At 47.9% G+C, this 27,945-nt stretch overlaps 1 protein-coding gene across 1 annotated transcript in view; it reads right to left on the minus strand.

The window, feature by feature from the left end:
- Positions 1–27,945, minus strand: part of SEPTIN11 (septin 11) — a 54,441-nt gene that overhangs the window by 17,590 nt on the left and 8,906 nt on the right. Inside the window, exons 2-3 of the mRNA XM_050896368.1 lie at positions 6,477–6,591; positions 2,518–2,713 (exon numbers count right to left, since the gene is read on the minus strand). Of these exons, the coding sequence (XP_050752325.1) occupies positions 2,518–2,713; positions 6,477–6,591 (311 nt within the window). The remainder of the gene's footprint in view (positions 1–2,517; positions 2,714–6,476; positions 6,592–27,945) is intronic.

Here is a 27,945-nt window from a genome sequence, read left to right on the forward strand (position 1 = left end):
TCACTGCTGGGACAACACAGGTCACTGATCGACACTCAGGAAGCTTCACGGGTGCTCTGCACATTATGGGACAAGCGCTGCTCTCGGACCCTCCCCGCCCAGCCTACAGTCCCTCCTTAGCAAGTGTGTGTTTCCACTTGGTGCACAGGGAGAGTATTATGGACATATTAGCAAGATAAAGTGGCAGAGACCCTGGACTTTAGATGCATGGAAACCACACAAGGCTGCTACCCTGAAAAATAATGTATTTTGCAGTCTCTCTAGTTAAAGTCTGAGCTGCTGCTCTGCCAATGTCACTGAGAATCATCCAATACAAGAAAACTTAAACGTGAAGCTGCCACCTACCCTACCTTATCCAAAAGCTTGTTTGTGATCTCAAAAGAAGGAAGGAAGATTCACAAGAGGCTAAAAGGAACTTTTCAGGAATTGAAGCCTGTGAGCAAAGCTCAGGAGACAACTGCACCATTCGTGTACTTTGAAGGGAACATTTTGTTGGAGGAAAAAAAAAAGCTGGTGCAGTGTAACATGCCCTGATCTGACTAACTGATGGGGCTTCCTGAAAGGAAACTTTTCTGTTCGTTCCTCCCTCCACCAAGGGCAGCCTCAGGACCTCCAGCCCAAGGAAACTCTCGAAGGAGGGCACTGAGACCAAGGCACCAAGACAACACTGCCGCTGCCTTCAGCACTGGATTCACAGCGAGGTTAATCGCCCTCCCTCAAAAGCAGTTGGGAGGAGGAAATAGGCCATCAGGAATTTTCAGGTCCTCCAGAAACACCCTTCTGAGAGGCAGCCAGCAAGGCTCTGCTCTGGCCCCTCTGCTCCAGATGCCAGTGCAGCTGTTTGAGCAGTTGCTCCAAACCCTTGGTGAAGCAGAGCAGACTCTTGCTTGATTTACCGAGTGAGAGCTACAGCAAAAGACAGCCAGTGCTGCGTGAGGGCTGCCGACACCAGAGACCCGTAAGACAGTACTGAGCACTGCTTGTTCATTTGCAGGCACAGAGGGTATCACGAATATCACTAGGTGGGTTTGTAACATGACTGCTGCTCTGGTTTCTTTGCTTTTGGAAATTCTGTCTCTGATCATGAGACCCCAAAAACCTCAGACAGAGGCATGTTGGGGGAGGGCGGGGGGGAACCACACCAGTAAGGCCTTACATTGGGAGATCATATTAGAGAAAGCACCATAAAAAAGCAGAGCAAAAAAAAAAAAAAAGGGCTGGGAGGACTGAAATCAGGAGCACAGAGAAAATCCCACCCACTGCAGCCATATGTGTCGGGACACAGCAGGAGGACAAAAGCTCTCCCTAAGCCCTGCTGCGCTGTGACTGCTCCTCTCTCCAACTGCCCGAGAGGGAAGCTGGAGGGACTTCACCACCAATACCGCTGGCTCTTCTTGTCTGCCGAACGAAGCAAATGCAAAGCGACCCGACAGTAACAAGCTGCAGAGCATCCCCGCTCTGAGCACCTGCTCCTCCTCCGAGCAGCTTTTGTTCTCGCCCGAGAGCATATGGCAGCGTCTGACATGCAGGGCTCTCCCTCCAGCCTGCACGTGCCCCTCATCATTTGGGCTCTGTAGCATTAGTTAGGAGCAGGAGCCCCAAAGCAGGGGCAACAGTTGCATTTTCGTGTCAGGTCAAGCAGCAAGGAAGGGTTACAGAAATAAAGCATGGTAAAATCTTTTTAAAAAAATCTACGGAGTTTTCTTTATGGAACAGGAAACAGAACCTGCTCAATCTCCATGCTAACGGGGATCCTGGGGGAAACTTTCATGTTAAGCTTGCGTTTTCAAAGAGCTTGCGCTGTCTATCTGCCTAGTGCTCTAATAGCTTTTGGTCAGCGCACACGCTGCCGGCCAGCGTGCCCCTCACTTGGCAAGGTGCAGAGAAGAGGATCGCAAACAACCCTCCAGAGGGAGCTGGGATTACTGCAACGAGGGAATGTACGGCTCTACGACACGGGAAATGCATTAATTATCATATTAGCCATGATCACAGAACGACTAGTTTTAACACTACAGCAAAAGTCCACATGGATGGACAAAAGGGATTGCATAGGCTGCCCAGAACATTTACTTCATGCACGCAACACGAAAATCAGCACCTAGGTACAACGTTAAAGTAAAACCTACTTCGACTTGACCATTGCAGGACAGTGTGAACAGGAACTATGCTCCGAGTTCCACCTCCCTAAAAGATGCAATGTAACTGCAATTTGAACTCATGCTTTCAAACATTTACATGTTTCAACTCAAGCAGAGACTTCAACTAAGCTGCACAGAGACAAGGAGGGCAGAAACACAGTTTCAGTTCTGGAGCTTAGTTGATCTGTTTGTTCATCACTTCAGTTTCTCATCACTTCTACCTGTCTCATGGGGCGAGCGATGCTAGCTGCCACACCTGGATCAGGAAACACCCCCAGGAACAGCCAGGGACCTACTCCCCACGCAGGGTCAGGCCCTTCTGATTTCAAGGCGCAACTGCACAAGGATTCCTTTCTCCTGACATAAATAAATTTACCTGTCATCTTTGTTAATTTGATCGCCAAATCCAACTGTGTCGACAATAGTCAGCTTCAGACGGACATTACTCTCCTGGAGCTCGTAACTCCTGGCTTTCAATCTCACGCCAGGCTCGTTGTGCGTCGCAGGTTCACTTTCAAACTTGGTGTTGAACAGAGTGTCCATCAACGTTGACTTGCCGATGCCAGTTTCACCTGAGCAGACAAAGGCAATGTTAGTATGGTCCGATTGCTTTTCCTCATCTCATTCTCAGGCACATTCACCAGGCTAAGGAGTTATTCCACTTGGGTAGCAGTGGAATTAGGCTACGTGCACACGGCTAAGCAAAACAATCCCTGCAGGGACAGATGTCTTTTGAGACAGTCCCCATCTTTACCAGTCCCCCAGGACTGAACCAGGGACTTTGTGGACATTGGGAGGTGACAGCAGCTCTGGCTTCTGCTGCTGGGCTCCAACTAATTTCCTCCGCAGGTCACACCGCCTGGGTCTCTGCGGCACACCTTGCAGACATACTCCATCAAAGCACCACGCGCTGGGGATGTCAACCTGAAATGAGCCCCTGCTATGCAAAAGCTGATATAGCTGACAGACACCAGGATAAACTCGATGCCTTCAGAGCTAAAAGTCATCACCCGCAGGTGAAGAGCTAGGCTGCCGTGCTGGGAACGGCACGAGAAATTCGTGGGCTGGGCTTTCAAGGGAGGTGTACCACAGCCACAGGCAAGGACACCGAAAGGGGCATCACCAGAGATATGAAGCACCACTGACCTCAGGGATTTTTCATTATTTTGGGGAAGGAAAGAGGCTTATTTCACGCACACACAGAGGCACACAGTCTTTTATAGTAATACTACTGTTAATGTTTCCCATGGGACATGGAGGAGTCGGAGAGGACGAACTGAGGCTTATGAGACTCCCTGAAGAGAAGGTACTGAACTGGAAGGAAGGGGGCAAAAACAAGTAAGAAAAAAAAATTTAAAAAATAAAACCACAACAGTTTCAAGAAGAGTTACTTAGACATTTGCTGAGTGAGCCCCCCTCCTCGGAGAAGGAAAAGGACTCCTTCCATGATGAACCAGCAAATGCCTGCTGCTGCTAGAACCCTGTTACTGGACTTGCTACACTGGCAGCACAAGAGACACAAATAATCATTCCTCTCCCATAAAAACATTTGCTTCCAGCAGTCTTCAGCTGTTGCCAGTGGTTTTTACATTGGTATGACCCGACCAGTGATGCAGGCTCCCTCCTGCTTGATGGCATGAAGAGCCCCAACCTCCCCACCTTGCAAGCAACATCTGTATTCAGGACAGCAAGAAGCTGTTCTTACTCAAGAAATACTTAATTCTCTTTTTAATAGTGTAGGCTAAGTCCTAGTTCTGATATAACTTTCTTTACAGAAAGAAGTGGTACATTCTCTCAACCCTGAGTTTGATTCCCAAGGAGATATCTGATTCTCTAGATTGTTTTGCTTTTTTTTTCCCCAGCTCAGTTTCCGTTCCTTTTTCAAGAGGATCACAAAAAACCCATAGTGTAACTTTGACAATGAAAACTTGAGACAGAGAAATACATAAAAAGTTTTAAAACATCTAAAAGAGCACACTGCTTAAATAGCAACTTTTAAAACTATTACAGGTTCACTAATCCCCAGTGCAATTAGTAACACGAATGAAAGCATTAGCCTAAATCCCATTTTTAAGTCAAAAGCTTTTGCTTAGCAATTACACTCTCAAACTGCTACCCATGCTGTGAGCCGGGGGTGGGCTGAGGTAACGTCCTGAAGTCGCTCCAACCGAAGAGATGCTGGGATTTGGGACAGACCTCCTGGACTGCAGTGTGCAGCTCTGACATTTGCAGGTCGGGCTTGTGAGGAGGTCCTATCCCAACCTCTTAAACCCCTCAAAATCTTACATAGAAATGAAAAATAGAGAAGAAATGCAAAGTATCAGGTGGGAGAGGAGAGCCCGCATCTGGGATTGCCCTCAAGCATATCTCTGGGCTGTATGCAGCTCTCCTAGCATGAAAATCTCTCACTCACAATATGCAACCCCCCCACTTAGAAGACCTCAGAAAACCATACAGTATTTGCGTCCACAGAAACAAATACCGCTACTCAGCAACTGCCTGTTGCTCTGTGATACTCAACAGTTCATTTTGCTGGCTTTGACTTTGATCATTTTCATGCTAGGCTCGGGAAGGTAAGTGATTACTTACAGCCCAGTAAAATAATCGAGCAGAGATATGCTGGTCGCAACATTCCTACCCTGGGAAACGGCAGGACATAAAGCAAGGTTTTAAAAAAGAATGAACAAATGAAAGAGGGGGAAGACAGAAAGTATACGTGACATTATAGCTCAAAATCTAGGCCCACATAGAGCACAACCCACATGAAAAGATCAGTCGTAAACTGATGGCACAGACTGTTAATCTCTGAAGCTACGTATTTTAGTGAGCTCCTGATGTGAATGCAGCGCTGCTGCGTGCTGTGCTAGATGAGCTTTGCAGCATTTTATCCATGCGCGCCACAATTAAAAGTCTCACATTACAATGCCAAAGTTGTGTCCTTTCTCAAAACAGAATTTCAAAAGTTTTTTTTCTTTTTTAAAAGCGGAGATTTCTATTCCTTGGACAAGTGCAGCAATTTGTGTGAAATTTTAATTTGGGGTGAAAAACGGTTGATCAGCACATTTTACAGGAGAAAAGAGTTGGACCAAATTGCTATGTTAATGGAGACGTATCAATTCATGCTAAGAGATGAATATTTACTACAAGAGAAAAAGGCAATTAATTTATGCCATTTTGGTCAAAGAGCTGCCTGCTAATCGAGCTGTTTCCTGCTGAATTTTAAATGGTTTCACGCTGCTAGGAGAGTCACATGAGGGTTGGTAGCTTGAGTGTGCAGGAGTACAACGATGCTCTTATCTCGTTCTTTGACATGCAAAGCTAGAGAGGAGTCTAGTTTGTTTGCCAGATTTGTTTTCAGGCGGATTACCCTGCACTGCAGACAGAAATTCTTGACTTGCTATAGAAAAATCACAGTCAGAGGGTTGTGTTTTTTTCCCCAGCTAATTAATGTAACTAATTAGAAAGGACAATAGTCCCTTCTTGCAGGCTTAAATGAACAGTGAATGCAAAGATGATGTTTGTAGACTGCTCTGCCAAACTAAGAGTAAAACCCACCATTTTTGTCAATTTACAGAACCGCATTCTGGGGGCATCTCGCAGAGGTCCACCAATAGCTCAAAGCTGTTTTGGCACACAGCTCCCTCGGGCTGAGCAATGGATTTCCAATTGCGTAGTATCCATAGAGTACCAAGACAGGAGATATTTCTCTACAGCCAAGAGAGGAAGTCGCCTCCCCATATTTCACCCTCTGAACAATTTGGGAAAAGTAACACAGCAACTCAGGCTATAAAACCAACTTGCAGCACCCAGATTAAATACAGCAGAGAACAGGTGACAGGCTTTGTTCTCAGCTACATCTTTTGGAGACTAAAAATGGCATCGTTTCCAACTGGAGAAACTAAGAGTATCACGAGACAAGCAAGCAAAGCCTGGAAGGGAAGGAATGCAATTTGTTGAGAAACAGCCTCTGCGCCCAACCCATGGAAAGGCAGATTTAAGTTAACATTCTTTTAAAAATACATTTAGTTCTCAAGTTAGCTCGGTTTCCTTATGGGCAGCCCTTGGGGAAAGCAGAACCACAGGATGATCAAAAGGATAGATTTTAACAGCTAGAAATTTCCGTGTTTTGACTCAGAGGACAGGGTAGAGAAAAGGAAAAGAGGGATACTAGATTTTATCCTGGAGCAGCTCTGGGGAAAAAACTGTCACTTCCCTGCCACTACGGTCCCCACTGGCCCAGATCTTACCCTTCGCAGGAGGGAGAAGGTGCTAATTTGCGGATACGCGTGGACCCCTTGGCACGAGCTGACCGCCCAGCGGCGCAGGATGACTTACCCACGCAGAGGATGTTGAAGCAGAAGCCCTGCGACGTTGACTTGTTGACCAGCTGATCAGGGAGGCTGTCGAAGCCCACGTGGCCGGAGAGGGACAGGTTCCTAAGGTCATCGCTCTGTAACATCAAGAAGGAAGGCATTTAACAGGGTTGCAACAGCCCTGTCAGAGAAGAAGGCTGTGCCTCGTCCTGTCAGAACTGCGTAACGATGCAGGAGTTTGCGAGATACAGGAGCTTTCTGTCTTAGGTTTGCCTCCCAAACATGCTCTCCTTTTACTTCTATCCAGCTCTCCGCTGTGGGGCTCAGGAGCTAAAACATCCCCAACCCCAAGGCACGCAAACACCACCGGACTGTTTCTCCATGCCTGCGACTAATAAACCACGATCCTGTACCAATTCGCAAGACCCAAACATTGTTTCTGAGGCCTCAGCATCACATGTCCCTAGAGTTACCCAAAGATTATTTAGGCAGACACCTGGAAGAGACACAGTGAAACATGGCCATAGCTGTGAGCAGACCAATTCCTGTTTAATTGGTGAAGCAGCCGAGTCTGCCTCTTCCTTGTCCACTGTACAGCTCTACGGCAAAAATCAGCCAACCTCCCTTTTCAAGACTCCCCCAGCAGCGTGGGAGCTTCCCCAAACCACCCAGTGAGGCCACCTCTCCCAAATGGCACATGAAAGAGGGACACAGGTTGTGACGTGGTCCTGGTTGCAAGTCCAAAATCTGTGCCTGATAGAAACCTGCGTAGGCAAGCAGAGAGCCAAGCTCGTGCTCTCCTTGGCTCAGTTTGCCAAAGGGAAGGAGCAGCACACTCAGACTTGCTCTATCCTCCCAGCAGCACAAGGGAAAACACAACACACTCGCACTTTTGCTGCAACCCTTCGGCACGGCCGTGGCAGGACATAGCTTAGATGGCAACACTGCCTCTAAAGCCAGCTAAATCTCTTCCCAGCTTTTACAGGCTTTGACCGGAAGGGAAAAAAGCATGCATGCTGCTCTGCGGATGCCTTGGTTTACAAATAACCTCATCCGACACGAGGTGAGAAAGCAGGGCAGTGTTCCCGGCGTTTCCCGCGTGACCTACAAAGCCCGCCGTGCTGCCCCTCCATGTCTTCAGCAGGGAAAAAAGCCAGGCCAGGCACCCCAGAGATGCAAGTCACCCCTCGTGACCCGCTCTCCTCCTCCAGGCTGCCCGGGGGGCTTGAACTGATAACATCAAACACCCCAAGGTCACTTTGTGGAGGGTAATGGGGCAGCACAGACCCCACAGAAGGGAGGTTTGAAACAAATCCAAGATTATATTTAGGACTTTTCCACAACAGCTGTACAGTAATTCACAGAGAAGCTTGGAAAAAGAAGCCAGCCCAGTTATCTCCTCCCTGGCAAATCGCAGTTATGCCAACATCCTGAGCACAGATAAAACAAAAAACAAACGAAAAAAACCCCACCAACTCAGTAGACCTAGAGCAGCTCCGCTCTTATTTCACACAACATTTTTCTCCAAAAGTTTGTTGTCCTTAACATGAGATACTAACATTTCTCCAAACCCAAACATTTCCAGCAGAGTCACTCCACCAAGGCCATACTGTTGAGCTAAATTACAGTCATGGGCAGCCTCAGCCTAGTTTAAAGATGCTGGAAGCACCAGCTTCTTTTCTACAACGTCAGTGGGCTTTGGACCAGACATGGAAAAAGACACTCCTTGGTTGTTAAAATAAGAATCAAAAGCGGAGGAGGACTTCGCACTCTCTGCACAATTGCTGAGCGTCTCCACTTCCCTCCTCAAAACATACAGACCAGCCACGGATTGCAGGAAGAAATAAACTACATCTGGGCTGAGTGCTGACGAAAATACCAGTCAGACTTAAAGAAAAGAAATACAGAAATGCTCTGAGAAAGGCAACATCTCAAAGTAAAAACGTCTAAGTCTGTGCCATCACCATATGGCACAAAGGGCTCCTTTTTGCCATGCTGGCACACACAGCTTGACACCTGTACTAGATACCTAAGCCTTCTCTTAACATCTGAACCAGGCTTGTCTGAAGGCTTAACGCCAATACACCACACCTCCATCCCTCCATATACTGGACGGCTATTCACCAGCACCATACCACAGAAACCTAAGGTGATTAAGAGATGCCACCTCCTTCACTCAGGCTGGGTAAAAAAAACAACACGAAAAAGACCATCACCTCATTTACCTGCAACAGTGATTTTCCTGGAAAAACCCCAGGCAATGGAAAGAGACCCTGGGATTTATGCATTATATGAACGGAGTAAATTAAATATTTGTAACTTTAGTATTTTTAAAACGCCAGTGGGCTTGGGTTTATGATTAAGTGAAGGGAGCTCGGAGCAGATCCCAGAAAGCAATAGGTGCCCATGACTCACAGGCTTCACAGAAAGTGGTGGGTGTTGAACATCTCTCAGCACAGCACCAATATCTCTTTTCCCTGATATATTTTGGGAAAGCAAGTACTGCCTCATCATCAGTTACTCAGCAGGAACAGCAGTTAGACTCACCCCTTGCATCTGTGTCAGTTATTTTTTGCTGCATACCTTCTTTGCTTTAGTTCCCTCCCCTTTTTTTTTTTTTTCCCCTGCAAGTGGCAAACGTCAACAGTGGAAAAAACAAAAACCTATCTCTACACTTTTCAATGCCAAGTATTTTTCACAAGCTGTGCTGCATAACAGGAGGCAGAAATACAGTCTGATATCTGCCCGAAACACCAAAATACTCATGAAAAGCTCAGAGGCCCAAGGCACAGGCAGAGATGAAATGCAAATCTAAGTCTCCACCTCCCTCAGTATTCCCCAGACTGCAGCACATCTCATTGAGTAGAGCAGATACACAAAATACGTGCATTTCTGCAGAAGTATCACAGATATGCATTTCGGACAAGGCAGGAGAATCAAAGGGACTAGAGTTTCGAAGTATCTCCCTCCACGCACAAATGGAAGCATCGTGCAACGTAACAGCCGGTTCCAGTGCACGCAGGTGGACTTGGAGAGGCGGCACTTTTTGGGGGGAGACGCAGGCTGCCTCTCTCGGAGAAGAAGGATTAAAGGGAGGTGCGCACACTGCATAACCTCTTACCACTGCAGCCAGGCCTCTGCTCTTGCTTTCACCCTCTTCGAGGGGATAGCTTACTCCTGCTCAGTAACTACAGGGATGCTGACACAAGGAGAAAAACCTTACCCCCTTTCTGCACTCTCCCCACAGCAGAGGTTTGTTTGGACAGCAGGCTGGAAGCTGCAGGACCCCCCACGAGGCTCTGTGGCCCCTTTAGCCAAGGCACAGGTCTGCAACGGATGCCAACCAGCCAAACCACAATGGGCAATTTTACCAATTAGCCCAATTGCATTGGACTGGGCAGTTCTGGCTTTATTAGCTCAACAGGGTTACAAGTCTTCAGCCCTCGGGCTGCCTGGGGAGGGGGCAAGGACTGAAACCACTGCAAACTCAGGAGTAGCTCATGACCTCAGGTTTTATCCACACGGAAAGGAAGCCTCTGCTGGAGAGCAACAAGCATGATTGCTCAGTGTATAATTAGCAGAACAGGCAAGTGATTCACACGTTCAGTCTGGCAAAACAGAAGTGTTTTAAAAACAACGGGATGCTAAGTCGGATGGCCGCGCTGCTCTGGCTGTGAATCACTGTGACAAGCTCCGAGAAGAGCCAGTGGGCTGGGTTTTGATCTCAAGTGAGTCATCCCACTGCGAACTGGGTGCCTCCAGCTGAAGAGTGGTCAAAGGCTGACATAGGCCAAGGCTCCTGCCCCACAGAGACAAGCCCCGAGTCCCCCACGTGCACCCAACAAGCCAGGGGAGCAATGCTACAAGCATTGATTTCTTCCTCCTGCCACGCGGCTCTTCTTCCAGAGGAAGGCAGCGGTGCTGCCCAGGCACTTCACCCCAAGTGGAAAGGCATATCATCACCCTGCCTCATCGACTTCTTCCCAAGGGTATTCCTCATTTTCCCTCAGAGGATGAACAGAGCTCAGCATGCCTTGAGTTCAGCGCAACTCCTCTCTTTGCCCAATACTGTACCTAAATACAGTCCTGGACTTAAACAACTCCTCAGCTGTCACTTACAGTAACACAGTCCTAAGAGATGCCTTACTAACGCACCAACAAGTCGCTGTATCTGGAAGCGCTGACCTCTCACAAGCATGCTAAAAGAGCTGTTTGCCCGGCACCTCTTCTTGCTTGCAGCTTCAGGAGCGATGGACAAGATCAGCATGGGTAAAACTGCAGCTCCACAGACTTCTGTAGAGATCAGCCAATTCGCACCAGATACGCTGCTAGACTTAGGTGTCTGGATGTTCTCAGATGTCAGAGAGCTTAAGACATCCCAAGAGCAGTCTTTACTTTTAAACTCTTCCTTAAGACATAGTCATGTCTCCTTTACTGAACCCCGCATTATAGGGCAAATCTTCCCTCCCTCTTCGCATACCATCCGCATGAGCGGGGAACGGTTCTGAACCTCCAGAGCTGTATGCTAACCCCTACAAAAACTACAGAGTAACATGAACAAATAAATGCTTGTTTATTGGGAAAGATGCTGATCGCTTTACTTTTCTTTGCAGAGTGACCTACAAGGCATCCCACAGTTGATATTTCTTGGGTCAACAACAATCTTTCAGATGCTGTTATCGCAGCTGCTGGTTTTAACTCTAGCAGGGTGAGGGAAGGGGTAAGTAAAGCAGACAGGCCTCCAGAGGCACAGCATGTACTACATACCATCACTATAAAGAGATTAATTGCCAGGACCCCATGTCCTACTGCTCTTAATTTTAAGGGAAAAAGAAGTGCCTTGCAAAAGACAAGAAAGGGTTTGCAATCTCAGAGCCCTGTCAAGTCTACTTCAGATCTGGTTTTCTTCATACATAGCTCCTGGTGGCAAAGGTTTTACAGGTCAAGCAACGCCGTAACGGATGCTCTGTGGCAAACAGTGGGTTTGCCTGGATGTAATTCAGTGAAGCTTTATAAAACAATTTGGCTGACGAGGCACGTGCAAGGAGAGAATCAGCTCATTCCTCCTAAGCCACGGTGGCTTGGCAGAGCTAACAGGAATAAGGGGAAACTTATTCTCCTCGGAGTCAGCGACAGTACGCCTGTGCGCGGATGGGAAGGTGGATATAAAGGTGGGTTCCATGATTAGAAATGCATCACTTCTCCAGAGGCAGCGCAAAGCAGAGCCATGTCCTTACACTGCAGGAAGCGTCTGGAAGCTGATCTGAGATAAAGCAAAGTTTCTCTTCTCCTGGGTAGGGGAAAAAAAAAAAAAAGCGTGTCACTCCCAAAAGGCTGAGGAGAGAGGGTCCACAAGGACACCCGCATTTATTGCCCCAGTCTGCTCTCCTCACTCAGGACTTAACCATGATGATGGCTGTTCCCTCAACCCAAGCAAGCTCCTGGCTGAGCCCCTTCTGCTTTAAGGCTGCCAGCAAAGCATTCCCCTTCAGCCCCTCCTGGCCCACTGCTCCTGGCAGCCGGGGTCAGTTTCACACGGCCTCCAAAGAGTTAAAGAAAACAAAAACGAGCCTCAAATTCAAGAGGGGAAAAATGCTGGTATGCAAAATATTGAGCTCGACCACAAATATGAAGCAAGTGTTTAGTTATTTGAGGCCACACGACTTAGGAGGCACCTTTAAGAAATTCTGAAAGCTTTTATTGTTGTCAGCAGCTCAGGCCAGCTACATTTTTGCCCCGTTACTAGGCACATGGTCCCGCGTTTCTGAAGTAATCTTAGATGCTGCATCCAAAGCCAGGGACCTCAGAGATACTTTCGTCTGCTCAGACAAAAAGGTGGCTCAGGAAAGAGCAGTGAGCACAGAAGCAAAGAGCAGTCAGCAAGAGACGATCCATCGTACCCTCTACATGTGTTAAGCCCGAGAGCCGAGGTCCCCGCCAGCAGGGCATGAAGTATTCCCAGCGCCTGCGCCAGAGCCAAGCTCACTGTTTAAGTTCCTTGAAACAGCACCCACAACCCCCATCCCTTTCCTTACACAGACTTAAGCGATGGTTAAACCCTTAATTCTTGGACAAGAGAGCTCGAATATAATAGCATGGGGGGGAACACGAAAAGAAAGAACAATTCCTTTCCCCTCCTTGCCATAGCTAGTGCAGTCATGCCACAAGAAAACAGCCCATAGCAATCAATCAGTTAATCAAGAAAGGAAGGACTTCTTTGTTGTTGTTTTAGGCTAGGATAACCATCAGCGTCACCAGCAGAGGAGGGGGAGTTCCTGTCTCCCTGCTTCTGCTGCTGGCTGGCTGCAGACTCGGGCAGATGTCTCCGCAAGCTACTGAAGTCTGGGAGGTCTTTTTCCCCCCCCCCCCTTCTCTCTCAACAGAGAGAGCAGACCCCTTTAGAAGACATCCTCATTCTGTAGATTAATGTGTCAAGCAAGCCATGAAGATTCATCAGAGAGGCAGGCAAGCTGGAGGGCTAATGCCACCACCCCTGCCACCAACCCAGAGTGACTCACTGCTGCAGCTACTGCCCCCAAGGGCTGGACCTCAGGAAACTATCTTGTTCTTTCTGGATAAAAGCTGGCACCAGCTGCAGCTGCTGAGGGGCACACGGCTTCTCAACAGAGTGTGCTTCATTCGGTTACCCCCTGCCCCAGCCCTCCAGCAGTGTCTAAAACAACAGCAAGGAGCCAGGTCTCCCTACTCCCAGTAACAAGAAATAACCATCAACAAAGCGTTATGCCACAGTTGGCTCCCTCGCTCAGTAACCACGGAGGTCACAGGGAACACAAAAGGGCCCTCCTTGAATGTGCTGGTTTTTCCTTTCAATCCCAGAGAATCGGGATAGCAGAAAAGGTTATTTTGTGGGAGGAAGGCTGGAAGCAATTTGGCCAACAAAGCACCCGGCAGCAGCAGACGGGGAAGGGTAGGTGTGGGTCTCGTGCTGCCCGTCCTCACACAGGATATTGCTCTACAGATGCATGAGCTTTTATCTGGGGAATCACACCAAAGGAGGCTGCCAGCGAGACAAAGCAGGGGGTTCCCCTGAGGAGACACCCTCAGAGACTGGGTGATGCTGGACACGCTTACATTAGCACAGGCACTAACACACAGAAGTGATGGGGAAGGAAACAGCCTCTCTCTAAGGCTGGCTCTCTAAACGAATCGCAGGATGACACCGGGGACAGCGAGCAGGCATGGCAAGCCGGCCCCCGCTCAAGTGCAGCCCACACAGGCCATGCCTGCCAGAGGAAAATCCGCCTGAGCGAAACCCCTGCCCCAATCCCAGCTCCCCCAGCACGAATGCAGCGTGGGGTGGGAAGCACGAGGCCCATCTCCCTGACCTCTAGCGCCAAATATCCCGGTTGCCAGCGGCTTGCGATGGCGAGTCACCGCCCCTGCCACACGGCAAGGACACGCTCCCTGCGGCCAATAGAGCCGCCGCTGTTCCCGCGCCTCCAAGGCACGCTGGCAGGGAGGCGAGGGGAATTGCTTACATTGACAAGCTGCAGCAACTCAGCAGGAGGATGGAGAAAAAGGATACAGTCGCATTCTTCTGGGAAGAGGGAAGTCAGCAAAATCTGACAATTCAGAAGTGGCTGTAGAGACTGGGAACGAACATTTGTCTTCCAGGCAAAATGTTTGGCTAAAGGTCAGCACAAGCTCAGAGCACGAACACCTCCATTTATGCCAAGAACTGACATAAAAGACATTTTCCTCCATAGGTTTCCAAAAACCACGGACCCTTCTATTTGGAGTAAAAGTGACTAATGCCTCTAACAGCCCCTGATGTCACAAACTGCTAACCAGCAAAAAAAAAAAAAAAAAAGCTGGACTTTGGGGATGATAAGGACCATATGTGCATTCCAGCAAGGCTTGTAAACTCACTGAAGGGGAAAAAAAAAAAAAAAAGAAAAAAAAGAGGAGAGAGGAAGGAGGAGGGATGGGGGGGAAAAAGAGACATAATGTGACAAACAAGAATGAAGACCATCCAAAGGCAGAGCCCAATGAGAACCAGATGCTCTTTGCTTCTCTGGCCAATCTCTCTCCTGACAGGAGGACGACGTGCAACTAACTGCCTTTTTGACCGCTTGTATGAGGTTGATGAAATAAAATGGAAGTTATTACGCAGTGCCAGGCTCCCCAGGTTGAAATGCTCCACTCCTGTTTCAAAAAACAGGACGCGATTTATTGCAATTTCCCCGCCTTTTGTCTTCTGAGGCGCCACATGCGGGGAAAGGCAAATATATCCCTTTTAGTGTCCCCAGCCATCCTCTCTCAGCCAGGCACAGCTGAGAAAGTTGGAGGATGCTTCGCGCCAGCCCTGAACAAAATGTTTTCCGTCAGGACCGCGGCCCAGCAGACCACCAGCTGCTGCACAGCGATACGGCATGCGAGTCAGTCTGTGACACTAGGCCAGTTTACACCGGCAGGTATTGGAGAAGGTCAAGTTCTTGTTACACTTGAGAATGTGTAACCTTAAGAGTGAAAAACAACTCAGATCAGTAGGGCAGAAGCTAACTGGGAGATGGCAGGAAAGCACGTCGCTATATGGACATTAGAAATACTTCCCCCCCTGCAGTTCTTTTGCCCTTTTCCAGCCCTCCTGGCTACAGAGTCCCACACCACCATAGATACAGACAGAGTCCAGCAAGACAGCAGAGAGGAAAAAAACCAACAACAGCCATTTCCTTCTGTATTCCACTGTCATGCACTTAAAATAGCCCTGAAACAGCTGCATCACAGGCCATTAAATAAGTGGATTTATACTTTGCTAAAAGCCTTTAGCTGGCGGCACAGCGCAATATGGGACTTGACACAGAGGAAAGTGTGATATATGAACTCACTGAGACTCCCAGTTACAGTAACACAGAGGCCATTTGCAGGGAGCTCTCTGGGACACCGATCCTGGGCGCAAGAAGGCAGAATTAACACAAACCCGGGAACAGGGTATCTGATCCCATTGCCAAGTTTTCCTCAAACCTTCCCCAGGCTTCCACCAACTCCCGTCCAGTTAGGGGTGTGAACACAACCAGAGCAAAATACAGAGATTTTTAGTAAGGAAAGCAGCCCATAGGGCTTGCTTATAAAACCGTAACAAGGCAGCGCTGTTCCAATACCTGAATCAAATTAAGGGTCACTCCAAACGTAAAAAGCAGCAGCTTTCTTTGCAAGGTGGTGCAGGCACAGCGGAGCAGGGCTGGCTTGCAGTTCCTTAACCCCATGTTTTCTTTCCTGAAAAACTGTAGCTGCACATCAAGGGCACATTTTGTCAGCTCCTATTCAGCAAGCTCCAGGACTGCAAGGTGCCCCATATCGTGCTCTGGATAATTAATTAGCCCTGGGACTTACTACCACGATCTGCATTAATACTGTGCCCTCCTGCTTGCTCAGAGGCAAGTGGGGGACACCGTGGCATGGTGCTGCCCTCCACACAGACATACTACAGTTGTCCGCACAGACCCAATTTCCAAGTAGGGCACACAGAGCGGTGTGTATCAAGGCGTATAGCTTCAGATCATTTATTTACTAGTTCTCTTGAGTCTGGACTAAAGAGTTCAGATTTATCGCAGTACTTGTCTTCATATCAAAATCCTAAGACAACACTGATATACAAACATACATCGTTTCTTCAATGCCCAGGTACCACAGCAGTGAGTATGAACACGTCTTGACTTAAAAAAAAAAAATCATCATTCAGCTATGTGATTTCACATGGTCACCGCACTGGCAACTTGTCTTGGGCTTGGACTTACTGGAGGACTTAAATGAAGCAGGTAAATGTACTCCTTGGAAAATCCCTACCAGGACTTTTAGGGTCCCAGCAAGTGCTAGATACACACTGGAACTCCTCAGGGAAATTTTACTGGTCCAGCACCACCAAGGAAGTGTCGATCCAGTATCAACTGGACTGAAAGAGCTGGCTCAGACCAGCTCTCCTTAAATTCATACTCAACATGCCCACGATATATAACACTAAGGATATTAAATAAAAGGCCAGAGAAAACATTTCAGATTCAGGCAAGTCCAGTGGTTTTACTCTCACTAGCGATGCGTACACTTGAGTGTGGTTCCGACAAAGTAATGCAGACAACAAGAACGAAGCAGGAAAACCAGATTTTAATGCGGTCACAGTATGGTCTAATTTTCTGCGTGTTAAGTCATAGCCTTTGCATCTCCTTAGAAAAGGAAAAGGGAACATGTATAGCCCGTTATGGTACACGAAGCTCTTCTAGGGTGCCACAGAAGTCATTCGTCATTAATAAGAAAAGGTCAGCAATCAAACAATACAGAGGATTACAAATAACCTTGTTTGCCTTAGCGTGCAGTTTTCTGTCTTCAGCAGGAGCAAAAGTGGAATTAAGTTGAACTGAATCTGCATGCAGAGGAAAAGGTCAAGGTTTATTGAATTATTTAGCTGACAGTTTTGAAACATTAGTCAGTAGACTTCAAGCTCTCGACTGACTCAACAGCAACAACGTTCCCCACTTGCCTTCAGCAAGTCTTCGTTTTCCTGCCTTTAACAGGGAAAGCCTATACAAAAATTTTCATAAATAGGACATAGCTTCAAGGAGCAATTCCCCATTTTAGCTGAAGTACTTCCTTCCCTTCACCTCATTAATTCCAAATTTTTGTGGTTGCCTTGAAAGACTGTGTTTTGTCTTTTCAAAAATGTTAATTGGCCAGAGTTCTTCCAGAGGAAAGCACATCTAATCTAGCTCTGCGGCACAGTCATAACACTGGTATCACTAGGAGGAGATAGGACTCGAAGGCCACTCTACACCACGCTTCTTACCCGCCTCGTGTTGTGCTGCACTGATAGACCTACAGAGACTTAACATTTCTGGACTCCATAGGCAGTGCAAGACAAAACATTTTTCTCACATGCAGCCTGCAGACAGGAATGTTCCCACAGTCCTCTCCACATCCATCACTTGCAAAGGGGCAGGATCACAAAGGCATTTGATGACCACTACAATCCTGGTGATGCTCCAAGTCATAAAGAATTCCTGGACAGGACACCGGCAATTGCCCAACATACACTCAAAGATGTTTGAACTCCATAAATGCATAAGAAAGCTAAATAAACATTTACAGCACCAGAAAAAAGGATTAACTCTCTAGTCCCAAGGAATCCAAGGATAAGCTTTATAACTCCAGTTTTTGGGTTGTGGCAGAGAGAAGCCTTTTATTCCAGAGATCTAAACCAACTCCCATAAACATGAAGAGTCCCACTCTGCCCCATACCTATTTTCCGCACTGCAGTTTACGTTGAGCTACTCCTCCCCGCACACTGAAAGGGGAAAAGGCTTTCCTTGCACTCTAGCTGCCTGTGACTAACTACGAGTAACACAATGTGAAAGACGGTACAGAACTGCAAGTCCCCACCGCAGCATAGGCCACCAAGGCCTCTTACGCAGCACAGCCAAACTCCTTCTGAAGCTGAATACTTCTGTCCTCTCCAAAACACGTCCTCAGCCTCCACTGCAAACAGACCAGCAAGGAAATCCAACTCCCATCACTATTTTTTCGCCTGGGCCAGAGGAGCTAGCTACAAAGTCACAGAGATGTTCCACCAAGCGGATGTCTCTAAGAGGGAAGCGAGAGACTTGAAATCACATCTCCCCCGCTGGAGTCAGCCTGGGCAGCCCCAGCTAGCACCAAAGTAGAGAAAACATCACTTTTTCCTCCCTGTCCCCCCAACCCTTATACATCAGACCTCCATGACTGCAGACAGCAAAGCGTGGGCACCATCAACTTCATCTGCTAATTAAGTCAGGAGGAGCCTGTGTCAGCGAGCAAGTGAAGACAGCCCAAATGAAGCCAGCTACCCACCATCTGGAACAAGTCAGCCAGAATGAGGCTTTGCAGACACTAAAGCCAAGGCAGAGAAACCTCGCGCTGCCTCCCTGCCCTGTGCTGTGCCACAGCACAATAATTCAAGGGGATCTTGATGGTGTTGCCAACCAGCATCAGCAAGAGACTCCTGCAGCCCCGGCTGTTCTCACCTCATGCTTCATCGGCTGCAGGTCACCCACAGACAGGGATAAAAAGGAGCAGGTTGCTAGCGAGGCTGAATCCCTCGAAGGCACTAGAAATGTGGAAGCTTTTTCACAGAAACATCTTTACACTATTCACAAAGCAGACAGACAGCAGTACTGTTTCCTCCCGCCTCCAGGCCCTCCGAGCGCTCTCGCCTCCAAAGGCGGCTCAGGCAGACACCAGACACCGTCACCCTAAAACAAGAGTGGGGCTTTCCCGCAGGAAACGAGCCTGGGAACTTGGCACAGCAGGGCAGGATCTTCCCCCCGATGACAGGCAATGACACCTAACGTTAGGCTTGTCCGACAAGTTTCTTTTGCAGGGACCTATTTTCCAAACACCTCTATTACTGAGGCAGGAATTCCTGGGGAATAAAACAAATCATTTCATTGGTACAATTGGGAATATATTATAAAGGCAATGAGGCCACACCACAGCTCATTGGATGCACCAGGCTCCCGAGCTGTTTGAGCACAGCTTCCACCCTGGGGCTGGATCCTGGCAAGAGGCAGCGCGTCTGTGCCACCACAGAGGGTAGGGCGTTCACATGCAACCCCCAGCTTGCTAAGAAATATAACAGGAAGGCAGGGTCAGCACCAGACCCCCAATTCCTGCCGTGTGCCCAGCCCCGGCACATTCCTGGCAGAGCCCCTTCGCAAGCACACGCAGCACTTGCATGGCTCCTAGCTGTATTTTAGCTCGCAGCTCTCGGCGTCTGAATGGCTGGGCAAGCTTTCCCACCAGACCAAGCTCAGATCACATCAGGAACTTCAATTCCTGTAGTCACCTCAGCTTTCCTTACTCTTTTTATACAAGCTGTGATGATTTCCTTAATGCAGCTTACTTCGCAGTGAGCTGCTCCTTAGCAGGAAAAGACATGTTTTAGGCCAGCCGCAGAACTTAATTTCTGAAGGCTACAATTTTATCATCTCAAGTAAAAGCAGCAGCTTTGTCTGTGTGAGGGATGTCTAGAAGGGAAAAGCTGCAAACGAGAAAAGACCTGGAAAAGCAGATCACTCCTCCATGGCATTCAGACTAAGAAACAGCCATGCAATTTGCCTTTATTTTCTTGTGCCTTTACCTGTAATCAGGCAGGAACAGCTACTGAGGCAACTGAAATAACAAAGCCTACCTGAGTTGGGGGAAATCCAGGCCTTAACTTCTCAGCAAAATGCATGAGCACAGACAAACCTGTCATTTTAAAACTGCTGTGACTACACACCCACCTGACTTGCAGTGCTATAAGCAGGCCTGGCAATGACCAGGAGGTTTGGTATCGTGAACTAATACTAGTTGTGGCCTCAGCTAAAGCTCATGGCTTCTACCCTTCTCCCTGCCTCTGTCTTCTCTCCTCCTTTGCCAGGGCTCATATCCACTACCAGGCTTTCCACCAAGACACTAAATTTCTAAGCAGCCGGGCTCAAAACAGAGCCCACTGCACGTCCTCCAGTTCAGTCACCAGTATATTTCTGTAGTCTTCAAGCAAACACATGCACAGTTTTGGACATAGGAAAACTGCCTGCCAGCTGCCACTTAAAACAAAAAAAGGCCATGTAACAGCACATTTCAAAGATGGACAGAGGAGTAGCGTTCTTCAGTGGTGGTACTTAACTAGGAAACCACTGCTCTCTTCTGCAACAGCACTCAGTCCCTTGCCTGACTGTGCGGTATTTGGAGAGAAGACAATAAAGCACACTGCCTCGGTCTCTGTGGGGAAGACACAGCTCAGAGTATGTGTGTGTGGAGGGGTGTTCGCCCAGGCAGGCTCCCAAGCACTGGCAAGAGCCAAGGGATCAGGTAGTCGTGCAAAGTTCAAAGGCAGCTTCGAGATGAGCACTTCCCCAGTCCCCCTGGAAATCCAGAGAACAAGACATTGCATTTGCTGTGAAGTTAAAGCTGAACATAAAAATTGTCTGCACACAAATGCAAGCCAACAGAACAACTTTTTACTGAAGCCTGTGCAAACTCCCCAACAGCTACCCATTTTGTACTGGGCACTGTACTACAGAAATCTCTGAAGCCTGTGATAAAGGCAAATGTAAGACTTAATGTAAAAAGCTAAGTCACAGGTGATAACCCACTTGGAAAAGAACGACAGAGCGTGAGTGCGCGGTACAAGCTTTATAATCTGTCGTGCAGACCAGACACCCAGCCTGGAGAAAGCCTTTCCTCGGCAACACAGCGCTGGCAAACGGCAATTTCCCATCATCAAGGATTGCAAGCAGACTTATTAGTTTAATCCTAATAACGCAAATAAAGCCAGATGCAAAACTAGCTTAAGTTGCTACATGTGGAAAAACCTGCCCATGACCCCCCCCTTCATGAATCTCTCATAATAAAGCACAAGCCCGTACAGTTACCCTTTTCCTCCTTCCCCATCCTCTGGGAACTGAGCCAGCTCGGTGCTACCAGGCTGGATGTGCGAGGGGGACAAGGCTGGCACAGGTGCCATTTCAGTAACTGGTCTCTCTCCCAAGAAAGGTGCTTCTGCACTTATATCTAGCTGGATGTCCTAGCACTCGAGACCAATCTCAATGTTTGCATGCAGGGATATACTTTCAGGGGTTGGAGTTTCTTCTCTCCAAAAGGCAATCCCTAACAGACAGGCTGCAAGTCCTCCTGTTAACAGCAAGGCTCAAGTGATACACCCAAGTCACACTCCATTTCACTTTTCCTCATCCCACTCTCTGGGGTCAGACTACCACCGGTTAGGATGCTGCTCCAAGTCAAATGCAAGGACACCGATTACTGTCGGCTAAAGGATTCAGAGAGGGGCTGGCATAAGCAAGGAGAGAGCAAAGCCTCTCACGGCCCAAGCAGTTGCTCGCTCAAGGCCAGACGTAACTCCCTGCCACCGCAGAGCACCCAGGAGGCTCAGGTGCTCTGGGCGTGAAGAGCAGCACCGTGGCGTCGCTACGCCAGACCTGGTAGACACCAACCATCGTTAGAGGTTGAGCTTGCTCCGGGCAGCTTCATATTTTACTGCCTGCAATCTGCTTGCACAGATCTCAAGCTCAGCAGAGTTAGTGAATACCCCCAGGAAGTTTCTAAGAAGCATATCTCGATTTCAGGGGAGGAAGCTCATTCTTTAAGAGATGAGACTAATCCCATGTTCAACTTCCCACAAACACCAGTTACGCATCAGCAGTCATGAAAAGAAAAAGCGCCACATTAAATTCCTGGGGCTGGGAAGGGGGAAACTTCTTCAAGACTGTCCAACACAAAATGAAAAATAAATAAATAAGATCTCATGGTCCCACACTTCCCCTCATGCAAGTAGGTTCAGATGCTACCGGCCCCTGAACCTTCAGCCAACTGGTATGTTTTCATAAGCTTTGCTTTTCTTGGTGAACAACTTCAATTTTTGCTCTAGAAAAAGCGATATACATACCCCAAACCAAAAAAGCCCAATGGGAACAGTGTATAAATGCACTGCATAAGGAAATAAGCAAGAGAATAGTATTTGTCTTTTGGCTGTTGCTAAGTTTCATTAACACCAAGTATTATTGTGAACAACTACATGCAGAAAACAAAAACTCCTAAAGGAAAATACTAACAGTATTTCTATAATCAAACTTACATTAGTGGCTAAATTCCAGACACTAGTTAAATGCATCCTGTAACCATAAAATCCTATTCTTACTTAGAAATAATTCTGAGACCTTGGTCCAAAACCTATTATCAACTTTAGAGGGCCCAATGCTCCAGCCCATCAGGAAAACAAAAACAAACAAACAAGGCAAAAAATCCCCTAAAACCTCAGGAAGCATATTGCACACTACCCTGACAAAAAACACAAAGGTTTTCCAGTGCTAAGAGTCCCATGGTCAGCAGTTCTGTTCTCAGAAAACAGTCCCAGGGTACGCTGGCAGGAAAGGAAAAAGCTCTGTCTTCTGAGGGCTTATTCTTCAATTTCCCCGCATGTCAGCAAGGGGAATCAGCCCCTGCTGCGCACTCCAGGAATACATCCAGTATCACCCATGCAGTAAGCTGATGAAAGACGTTGCAGTCACGTATTTAATGGCACAGAAGAGCAAACTGATTTATAAACTCGGGGGGGGGGGGGAAGCAGCCATGTATTAACACCACCATATACACTTAATCAAATTAATTCACTTAACGATGAATAACTGTCTAATAGATACAGCTATGCTCTGCATGGTTTCCCGTGACTATTCTAAGATCCCTCTGATAAAACAACGCATGTCCATAACTTGGCAGCAAGATCATCATCAAGGCCTGTAATCCTAGGGGCTATAATCAGTGATTTGCTATTTTCCAGATGCTTAAGAGGAATGGAGTCCGCTGGCCTTTGGCCAGCACTCAGGAGCAATGTAAATTAGCAGGCACACTTCTCATTTGGTAACTCTCTGAGCTCGGGACATCAGACAGAAGTCCCCTTAGAATCTGTTACAAAATGTAAAATCTGTACAAAATGTAAAACAAAATGCTTTATACCTTTTGACCTGATCAAAGTATGGAGACTTGCATCTCTAAAAAGAAGGAAACTTACTTTCTAGTCATTGGACTTTTTTTCCCCCACACCTATTACCATCAGTAAGGGGGTTTTGTGTTTGGTTCCCCCCGCCCCCAATGGTTCCAGAACCAGCCTTCCTACAGCTATTTTTTATAAAGCTCTCTGTCCCAACACGGTCCCTGGCAGAGCTGCGTGTTCAGTGATCTCATGGTATGTGTCAAAGCTCCAGAACATTTGAGGATTATGTTGCATTTCAACCTGTCCGCTAGAAAGGCCAACATTTGTAACAAGAGAGGCAGTAAGCAGGCATTTACACACATAGTAGGAGCAGCGCTTGGCCTGGAAATGAGAGGGGAGATGCTTTCATGGCAGGCAAAGGGATAAGCTCCATGAGGACAGCAAACAAGTCACCCGAGGCTTCTGAAAGCAGGAGCTGCCAGCATAGCCAGGTCTGTGCAGCCCCCGGTATCCCGCAGCTGGGAGGAGCGGTGCTCCTCGCTGAGCACGCCAACTGCGGACCCAGCTTATTTTGCCAAAACTAAGGGGGTAGCTGCAAACGTCATTTTTCTTCCTATGAGACAGGACATATACTGGCAATGCTCCACTGGCCATAAACACTTCATCGTGCTTCCCAGCACCATGGCTCTGCCAGAAAGAGGCCTGCAGTAAAAACGTGGTTTGGTTATCAGCCTCTTTCAAAAGAAAGAGAAGACCCTGTGCTTACAGCCAACGCTTATTTAAAAGATCACATGCTTCATGGGAACACGGGGTCTTTAACCAGAGAACAGTGAACTTGCATTTGAGCTGGTCACTGACCCCCCATACGGGCAATGCAGAGGTTCCCACTGCTTCAGCAGTGAGCTCGCACCAGCGGCACGGCCTCCGCAGAGCTCCAGCAGCCCCAGGGTAAGGTGGGCAGCACTCTGCGCTGGCCCTTTCCCTACGTGTGACAAACACAGGCTGAGCTACAAAATTGCCGAGTGCCTCCTCTCAGGGAATAACACCCTGCCAGCCCCTGCGGGTCTTTGAGGAGTTTCTGCTTGGCAGGTTTCCACATCTGATGGAACAGCCCAACCTCCACGGACAAACCTGACACAGGAGTTTCACCTTCCTGTCTGAAGGCCATGGCTCCTCCATCCAGTAACTCAGGCGATGAACCACGAAATGTTCCTGGGCTCTAACACCACCAAAATACCCCTGCAGAAGGCAACCGCTCCAGCTGCTCAGATGCAAGCACTACTCTGTCGTGTGACCGCGTCTGGAGGCATAAGGTGCAAAGATACACCAGGTAACACAGATTAACTACAGCAAGTCTCCTTCTAGCCTTCTGTAATTATTCTTGAAGCAACAAAGATTCTCACAGCTAAATGGTACACAGGAACTTTTGCAAAGGAAGAGACACACTGAGGCCTTGCAAAGGGGTAGCTATCATCTAAGGTGCTCCTCAGGTGTGAGGATACGCTTTGTTATTAAAACCAACCTGAGGGGAAAGTGCCAGACTTCCATGGTGTTTTCAGCCCTGCCACAGAGCAGCCGGATGAGCAGAGAGCAAACAAACCACCTTTAGTGGGAGGCAGGCACTGACCCTGCCCTACCTGCTGTCAAAGGCTTCCCATCTGCATATCAAGGCTCCCAAATACCTTTGTGAGCTGGACCTTTGGCTTCTGGTGTCTTGGTCCTGCTCCGCCTGCAGTGTCGCAACAGTTTAATTAAAAGCAGGAGGCTGAAAAGCTGGAAACTGGCAGGGGAGTGCTGCTGGGTTCACATCTGGCTCTCAAGTTTGGTGCTGAGGCAAGGCTTCCATTTCTTCAGCTGCAGCAAAGGCAGCCAACACCAAGCTCCCCAGCCAGATAACAGGTCTGTAATGGTACCAAACTGCCTCGGAGCTGCAAGATCAAGCAACCTGGCATTTGTCCAGACAGTCCAAGTACTTGAAACAAGTGAATTGTCTTCCCAAATGACAGAGATATTGCAAAAGCTGCTTGGGAAAAGCCGGTAGCTAAAAATGTCTCCCTGTGTTGCTTCCCACTTCTTGTTTGATGCAGGAAGAATACTCATATCTAATACATTTCTGCTTACTTCAGAATATGCTGCCTAGAGCCCCGTGCTGCCCTGCAGAAGGGCCACTCTTTAGGAACTAAGCGTGACGCTTCCAAACATGACCCTGAGCTAACCCAATGTTATTTTTCCTGCAGCAGGTCGCTGCTCACAAGACCATTGGCAGAGATTTGCAAAGCACTGACATTCACCCACATGCTTGCTGGAATCGTGTTCTTCCAAATCATAAATTATTCCATACACAGGCTGCTGCAACATCCATTACCTGTCGATGAAGCCCTGCTAAAAGGTTAAACTGGAGTCAGTATTCACCCCCACAGATGAACTAATGTTGGCCATCACATTCTGCTTTGACTGTCCACCCCAGTCATGCTTGTGCTTTAAACGAAAGCAAAAGCAGTCGGATCCAGACTTACTTTTAATTTCGTCCCTCCTGTCAAGACTTGTGCTGTAGCAATCCACATCACTGCTTGTAACAGACTAGTGTTAAATTAAACCCACACTTCCATTGTTATTCCTTGATACGCCCCAAAAGTGAACAGAACAAATTCTCTAGCGTACTACGCATCTGAACAGTCCAGCTGCTCAGACCTCTCCCAGACAGGCAAGCTAAACACATACCTGGTAGAATTCAGTCTTGCAACCTTATGAGTACGGACAATTCACATTGCACTCCACTTTATTGAAATACATAGCTCAAGGACAACTTTTGGAAGGGAAGAACGGAACTTTCTGTAAGGCTGTTTCTCTGAATAACAACAATAAGCAAGAGGATTTGCCATTAGCTTGCATCTCCTGCAATTACTTTATGCTGTAGCTTTGTATGCTCACATTACTCAGATTTCTCATCCTCTTTTTCCCCTAAGAGGTGTCACTCCAAAGAAGCGTGATCTAGTGCCCAGTGCCTCATCCCACTGCCTTGGCAGGAGACATTTGCAAAGGCAGAGCACCGGGCCAGTGCACGGCTCTGTTAGCTAGGGTCCCGTGCAGGTCACAGGCTGCCCATACTAGGTCCCATTTTCTAGGCTCGATCTCAATTCCTTTTTTTTTCCTGGAAGCACCAGGATAGGCAGCACGGCACATCACGTATCCCTCTGTAGGCAAAGCACTGAAGTGTTTAGCTTGGCCAACTAGCTATGCCAGCACATACCATGTAACAGCTGAGCACGAGTCGACGCAGAGCAAGAACGACTGTGACAGTTGAGCAGGGGTGCTGCCGAGTAAGCAGGCTCCACTGCACAATGCTTCATCTCTCTGCAGCAGCAAGGCTTTAAAGACCTGACAGGGCAGGTAAATCCTGTCACAACTTTATGGAGCCAAACCTAAGGATTCGGGAAGACAAACATACCCAAAGGCAAATTCAGCCGGCTCCAAGCAAACGTTTCCTGCAGAGGACTAGGCAAGATCAGTTCACATGAAGGAGCTCCCTGCTCTGACATGCTCTACAATTCCAAGTGCTGCAGACCTGCCTATCCAAAAACTGGGGCACAATTCCCATGTGCGGTGCACGTTTTTGCCCTTGGCTCGAGTTATTTAATGAGAGATACCAAAGCAAGTGATCTGCTGCTGCATATTCCTTATTAACACTGCAAAGGCTGGAGATGCAGCAGTCTCCACCTCCGCATTGCTCAAAGCAGTAGGAAATGCACGAAGCCACAAGCAGCACTGCATGGGTTGCTTATACCCCAGAGCAGCTGGGGTCTGACAGGTAAACAGCTGCTCTGGGAACTTGGTAAGCCTTCAAAGAGGAAGGCTAATGCCCAGCTCTTCCTCCCTTCCTCTCACAACTGTCCAGGAGAAAGAGCTGGGTTTATACACGCAGCATTAAGGCTCCTACTCTGCACGCCACAGTACCAACACAGCGCAAGAGCCTGGTCCTGCGGCAGGCCAGCGCATGTTGACCCCAGGAGAGCCAGCGCAGGCAGAGAGCAGCCCTTCCTCGCTGCATGATGTTTTTACTCACATCTCCTTGGGCCACTCAGTAGCCCCTAGGAGTGCAAACTGGAGCATAAACCTCAAGAGCAGACTTGCACAGTCTTCCTACTTGTATAGAAGAGACAGCACCCATCTAGCCATCTCCATCCTCCTTCCTACCACTCAGCGCCACTGAACCCGAGATGCTGGGCCATGACCCTCCTCTGCAAGGCACCGCATCAAACCAGAAATACCAGGTCCCCTGCCCTGAACAGCTTCCAATTGCCAAATATTTCAGCACACACAGTCCAGAAAAAGACCCATTTACCACAGTTCGCGTGGATGGGGACAGCATCTGCACGCTCTTCCCTTGGACTCCTTACTGTGTATTTTACATAGGGACCAACCACCTATTTCGTGCAAGAAACATCGACCGTTTTTTAGCCTGTGTGAACTTTATACTTCCCTTCATTGCCTGTAAGCTGTATCACAGCTAGCCTGCCTGGATTTATACTTGTAGCTTTCTGGCTCATCCCACTGGAAGAAATCATCAGGTTGCTTGGTTAGGCTATAAAAAAATACTGCTTTCCTTACGTTATATCAAAACCAAGTAACGCACATCCCATGGAAAAAATGCTTTTCTGAGCTCCATCCCTGGCAAGGCCAAACCCAGGGGAAATGTAGCTGTGTTCAGTAACAGACAGTAGTCACACATCAGACTACAATTTCAAATAATATTTTTGTTTAAACAACAAAACCAAAACACCTCTGGCTTTGATGTTTAAGTGGTTCTGGCCTACAACAGGGAAACTCACCATGTCTTAGGAATGCTGTACCTGAAAATTGCCCTCAATTGCATTTACATAAACCCAGAGAAACAAGGTCAGCGGAGTTATCCACGCTGCTCACTTTTAAACCCTTTTTCCCTATTGAAATTACTTGTTAAATCTCCTTGAAAACATAACTTGCATATTACCCTATTTGAATAGTTATTTTC

This window comes from Gymnogyps californianus, chromosome 4, assembly GCF_018139145.2.
Source record: "Gymnogyps californianus isolate 813 chromosome 4, ASM1813914v2, whole genome shotgun sequence".
NCBI classification, from domain to species: domain Eukaryota; kingdom Metazoa; phylum Chordata; class Aves; order Accipitriformes; family Cathartidae; genus Gymnogyps; species Gymnogyps californianus.